Below are 5,837 nucleotides of genomic sequence, written 5' to 3' on the forward strand. Positions count from 1 at the left end.
AAGAAGAAGAAGAAGAAGAAGAAGAAGAAGAAGAAGAAGAAGAAGAAAACTTTAATCCCAGCACTCAGGAGGCAGAGGCAGGCAGATCTCTGTGAGTTCATGGCCAGCCTTGTCTACAGAGTGAGTCCAGGACATCCAAGGCTACACAGGGGGACCTGTCTCAAAAAGCCAAAACCAAACAAACAAAAAAAGAATCTTAGCATGTGTATGTTTTTAACCAGCACCAGACTGCTCTTGGACCAAACTTTGAAAAAATATGTCAGTGAAAGATATCTGCACATCTCTGTTTACCTCAGCACTGTCACAGTAGCCAAGATGTGGAAGCAGCTTTAGCAAATAAGTGAATGAAGAAAATATGGCACATCTACTTAAGGGAGGTTTATTCAGAAGGAAGGAAGAATGAGATGATGTTGCTTGTAAAGAAATGCACGGAACCGGAGATTATTATATTAAGTAAAATCAGCCAGATTCACAAAGATAAATTTCACACACTTTTCTCTCATATGTGGAAACTTTATTTAAAAATAAAATATGATGTGGTAACAAAAGGGGAAGGGGATCGTTGGGCTGAATAGGAGGGATAGGGGAAAGTCAGGGATAAATATGATCTAAGAACAATGGTACAATAGTAAACAGGTGTGAAAATGTCACAAACAAAACCCATTCTGTGGTATGCTAACTATAATTATTAACAGATAAAATCTTTAGTTTATCATAACTCTTCTGTTTTGCTTTAAAAATTGTTTTAGGGCTAGCAGTGAGGGTGCAGACCTTTAGTCCCAGAGGCAGAAGCAGAGGCAGGCAGATCTATGTGAGTTCAAGGCCAGCCTGGTTTATAAAGTGAGTTTCAGGATACCCAGAGATATGCAGAGAAACCCTGTCTCACCACTCCACCCCCAAAAAAAACTTTCTAAAAATTGCTTTAATGTAAAATTTTTCTATATAGACCAAGCTGGATTATATGTAGTTTGGTATGTAGTATGGACTGGCTTTGAACTTATCTTCTTATTTCACCCTCCCAAGTACTGGAATTATAGGCTGTACCACCCTGCCTGGCCTATTCCTTTATTATTTTTTCTTAATAAAATTCCCAGATAAGGCCTTACTAGCAACTTACTAAGAGTCTCTTTATTATTTTTACTAGTATGTGCTAATTATGTAGCACATACTACATGTGACTTTTTCGTAGGTGTACATCTTATATTTTGATCATATTCAAGCCCCATTAGCTCCCTCCCGCTTTTACTAATCTTCCCCTCCCTATTTTTGTCTTTTTGAGACCAAGTTTCTCTGTGTAACAGTCCTGGCTGTCGGGGAACTGATGTGTAGACCAGGCTAGCCCTGAACTCACAGAGATCCGCTGCCTCTGCCTCTGCCTCTGCCACCCAAGCTCTGGATTAAAAGAATGTGTCACCATCGCCCCTTCTTAACTAGACTCCCTAATCGTGGTGGTTTGAATAGGTACGACCCTCATGGATTCATATGTGAATGCTTGGCCATTGGGAGTGGCACGATCAGTAGGCGTGGCCTTGTTGGAGGAAGTGTGTCATTGTTGGGGCGGGCTTTTGAGGTCTTATAGGCTAAGCTATGCCCAATCTTACACACATTCTCCTTCCGCTGCCTGAGGATCATGATGTAGAACTCTCAGCTCCTCCAGCACACGCCTGCCTGTGTGCTGCCGTGCTTCCCAGCATGACAATAATGGACTGAACCTCTAAAACTGTAAGCCAGCCTCAATTACATGTTTTTCTTTATCAGAGGTGCTGTGGTCATGGTGCCTCTTCACACCATTAAAACCCTAGCCAGGACACTAATGCTTGCTTTTTTTTTTTTTCTTTCTTTCTTTCTTTCTTTCTTTCTTTCTTTCTTTCTTTCTTTTCTTCTTCTTCTTCTTCTTTTTTATGAAGGGAGTGGATACTGCTGTTTTTGATGACTCAGTGAGTTACATTTGGGTGTTTACAGGAGCATGGTGACAGGTTGCTTACAGGATCATGGGCACTTAGCAGTGGCTACACCACTGAAGAAAATGCCTATGTAGAGAGACATCGTCTCAAACTGCCACCACCCTCCAAAAAGAACAAGGATAAGGAAGGTTTTGTTTTGTGTGTTTGCTTGCTTGCTTGTTTTTGTTTTGTTTTTTGCATTTCCAGTTCAGGTGTTTAAGAATAATTTCCATGACTCAGGTATGATTTACTGCCTCTCAAGAAAATAGTGTCAAGGTCAGCAGACTTCTGCCCATCTGGTTCGTGTTTGGTGTACTGTTATTGGTGCACAGAGACCTGACTTCATCTTAGGAAGTGGAGTCTAAGAATTAAACTGGCGTTGGGAGGTTCAAGGTTAAAAACCACATTACCCAAGAATAAGACTTTTACAGGGAAGAAATATTTTTTATGCCACATTTCATAAGATATCTGTCTTACCAAATATATATTCACATAGAGCAGATAATCATACACCCCAAGCCGGATGCCGAGGAGCACGCCTGTAATCTCAGCACTCAGGGAGGAAGAGGCAGGCAGAGCTCTGTGAGTTCGAGGCTAGCCTGGTTTACAAAGTGAGTCCAGGACAGCCAAGGCTACACAGAGAAACCCTGTCTTGAAAACAAAACAAAACAGCAGATGCCCCAGTTTTTCAGAACAGTTCTTTGACTAGAATTATTAATGATTATTAATAGGAAGCTCCTTAACTCTCCAAAGTGACCCCATGTATGTGCAGATTATATGCTTACTGTATTTATACAGTGCTTAGGTACTGAACATGGAGATCCCAAAGACACGGAATGAAGACAGGCTAGTGTATATGGATAAGTACTGAGGAAAAGGACACAAAGGGGAGACAGGAGGCGGGCCTGCAGACACCTGAAGACCACAGACCATCTGAATTAGTGCCATCTAATTCCCTTTGTTGTTTCTAATATTGAGGGTTGAATTTATGGCCTTACACATGTTAGGCAAACGTTCTACACTGAGCGACGCCCTCAAAACCAGAGCTCATCTAGCATTAAATTTCTATACTTTTACGGCTTCGACGTAAGCTTGCACCCATGCTCCGAGAACCTCTATAACAAAAACAGTTGGGAGCCGTTAAAGCCATGTGTGAGAGATAGGCCGGGGGTCAATGGAAACTGTGTTCTCTGTATGGGTCAGGGTGGCCTATGGGAAAATCAGCTATGGGAGGCTGTGAGGACCACCCTGTGATGAGGCAGGAGTACAGACTCGGGGCTCATGGGATAGGCATCGCCCACTCCAGCAGACATTGGTTATGTCTGTGTGAGGAGTGGATGAGGCAAGGTGACATTTGAGCCAATTTGCTAACCTCTCAAAGGACTCGGTAATCTGATGAATTTTGACCTGAGCTCATCAGATTTACTTCTGAACTTTGCAAGAAAGAGCCCTGTAACCTCGTTTAATAACTGTAGGCTACTTTGCTGATTTCTTTTCTTTTTTTTTTTTTTTTACTCAATAACCTCTTTTTTAGGACCTATAAGATAAACCATGTTTTAGTACTGGGCATAGTTTGGCTTGTCTTTAATTTTTTTCTGTTGCATTTTTATTTATTTATTTATTTATTTATTTATTTATTTATTTATTTATTTGTGGGGGGGAGGTGAATCAAAGAACAATTCTTGGGAGAACTGACATGTTCCTTCTGTTAGGGTCTTGGGACTCAAACACAGGCTTGGAAGCAAGCATCTTTACTTGCTAAATCACATCAGGACCAGTTATGACTTTTCTTGATAATTTAAACCTTTTTTTTTCATTCTACATATTTAGCCCCTAGAGAATATAGTTATGCCAAGAGCATTATTTCTCCTTATAGGTGGTTGTTTCCCATCTTAAAAAGATGATCATGTTTAGGTTTGGTGTAGTTTTTGCTTAGGAATGCTTAAGAGATAGAAAGAAAGGCAGGATTCTTATAGTGCCAGAATCACAAGCTACATGTTTTATTAGGTTCTAAAGGAGAAAAAGCGGAGAACGAAAAGGCTTCAGTAAAAATCCATGACTCGTCTGAAAGAGCCAACTTTGGCGTTTGTAGCCCCCCAGTCAAGATAGCGCCTGTACTCCCCAGGTCTGAGCAGGTACTGCCGCCCCCTGTAGCTAGGCATCTCGTAGAGCACCCAGCAGCCCTCCAGCACGTTGAGGGAGTGGATTTCACTGAGGTGGAAGCGGTCCTGAAGAGAGAGACAGTCGTCTGTGATCTCTGACATCTGTCCTCTGAAGTCATCTCTCTCATAGATCCTCATTCTGTAAGTGCCAGAGTGCTATGTGGGACAGACGGAAGAGGAGAAGCCAATGAACACAGGGAGAAGCTAAGCTTCCAGTCCCAACACCGCCCACCTCAAAGTCCAAGTTTGCATTCAGAACAAGCACGCTGAGGAGTTCGGGGTTTCTCCTCCCAGTGCCTATCACTGGAGAATGTAGGGCTTTAATGCCCAAGGGAGAAACAGGGCGAGCTCAGCCTTCCTCGTGCCTATCTACCAGTCTGTAGTTCCTGGCAAGATTAAAAGCTGCTTAAAATAAAGCCTATCACACTTCATGGATACAACCCTTTGCAAGGAAGAAAACTGAGAGTCACTGGAAAGGTAGCATTTTTATATATCTCTCTTGTTACAAGAAACTAACCTCTGGCTGGTTTCTGCAAAGCTTGTGGGTTGATCACCTGTCTATAGAGTGAGTCCCTGTGACTAACAAGGTGCTGTGTTTTTCTCCTCTCTCTTTCCAAGCCTCATTTTCAGTCCAAGTCAGAACTTATCCAGCCCTCCAGCTTTCTTCCTGGCCTCCTGCTTGCAAGCTGTTCCTTCCCTGCCTGTGGCAACTCGCCTTGGTGAAGCCATGCTTTCGTGCCACCCTGTCTCACCCCTCCCACACTCCACCTGCCTAGAGATGCTGTGGGCATTCTCCAGGAAGCATGAATCCTGAACTTTAATTTTAGATTTGGTCTTTTGGCTGGTGTATTCTTCAAAGTGAGCCAATAAATAGTCCCCACTCCATATCCCTGGTCTACAGAGTGAGTTCCGGACAGCCAAGGCTACACAGTGAAACCCTGTCTTAAACCAAACCAAACCAAACCAACCAACCAAACAAACAAACCCAGAAGATGGTAAAAAATAATAAAGAAGAAGTGGAAGGCTAATCAAGCCAAAATATTTTTAGATGGGATTGGGGCATTCAGGGTGGTATAGGCCTTAATTAAAATTTGCTTAAATTTTTAACTAAAATTTTAATTTACAGAGGGAGCCCAGGCTGGCCTTGAACTCTTGCCACTACCTTGTCACCATATCTTCTACCTTTTCAGCAGATCCAACCCACCTACTCAATGCATTTTTAATCACCTACACTGTAGCGCATTGCATTTATAAATAAGCATTGAATTTCTGACCTAAAGTAGTTTGGAATGAATTAAGAACTCATATGGAGGGGATTTATATTTTGAATGAATAGTAAATGCATTTTCTTCGATATCCTATTTTCCTTAGTTACTCTCTGGTGTTTGAATTCTTGATGGTCTATAAAATATAAAAATGGGGACCTGAGTTGTTTTTGTTTTCTGTTTTCTTTTCTTTTCTTTCTTTCTTTTCTTTTTTTTAACTCACCACCAAGTTCCCGAGGATTGAGATTCCTTTCTCAGGTACCCTACTGGGCACACACGCTAGGAGTCACACCCACTCTGCTCTCCTTGGAAAGATTTGGTTTAAGAGTATCGTTTAAGATAATCTGTTTCCAGAGACCAACAATCAAGACGGAGCCACACTCACGTGGGGGATGAGGCGGCAGGAGCGGATGGAGTCGTTGAAGCCCATCCACTGCTGGTAGTCAGGGTAGTCCCCGCGACGCAGG

The 5,837-nt window shown here is 42.3% G+C and overlaps 1 protein-coding gene across 1 annotated transcript; it reads right to left on the reverse strand.

The window, feature by feature from the left end:
• Positions 1 to 3,985: 3,985 nt before the first annotated feature.
• Positions 3,986 to 5,833, reverse strand: LOC129685627 (gamma-crystallin B; the record flags this gene model as incomplete). Its single annotated transcript, XM_055619137.1, has 2 exons — positions 3,986 to 4,261; positions 5,756 to 5,833. Coding segments are annotated over 2 exons (354 nt in total), but the record flags the coding sequence as incomplete, so codon positions are not given.
• Between the last annotated feature and the right edge of the window lie 4 nt (positions 5,834 to 5,837).

Source organism: Psammomys obesus, unplaced genomic scaffold (genome assembly GCF_907164565.1).
Source record: "Psammomys obesus unplaced genomic scaffold, mPsaObe1.curated_primary_1811, whole genome shotgun sequence".
NCBI classification, from domain to species: Eukaryota; Metazoa; Chordata; class Mammalia; order Rodentia; family Muridae; genus Psammomys; species Psammomys obesus.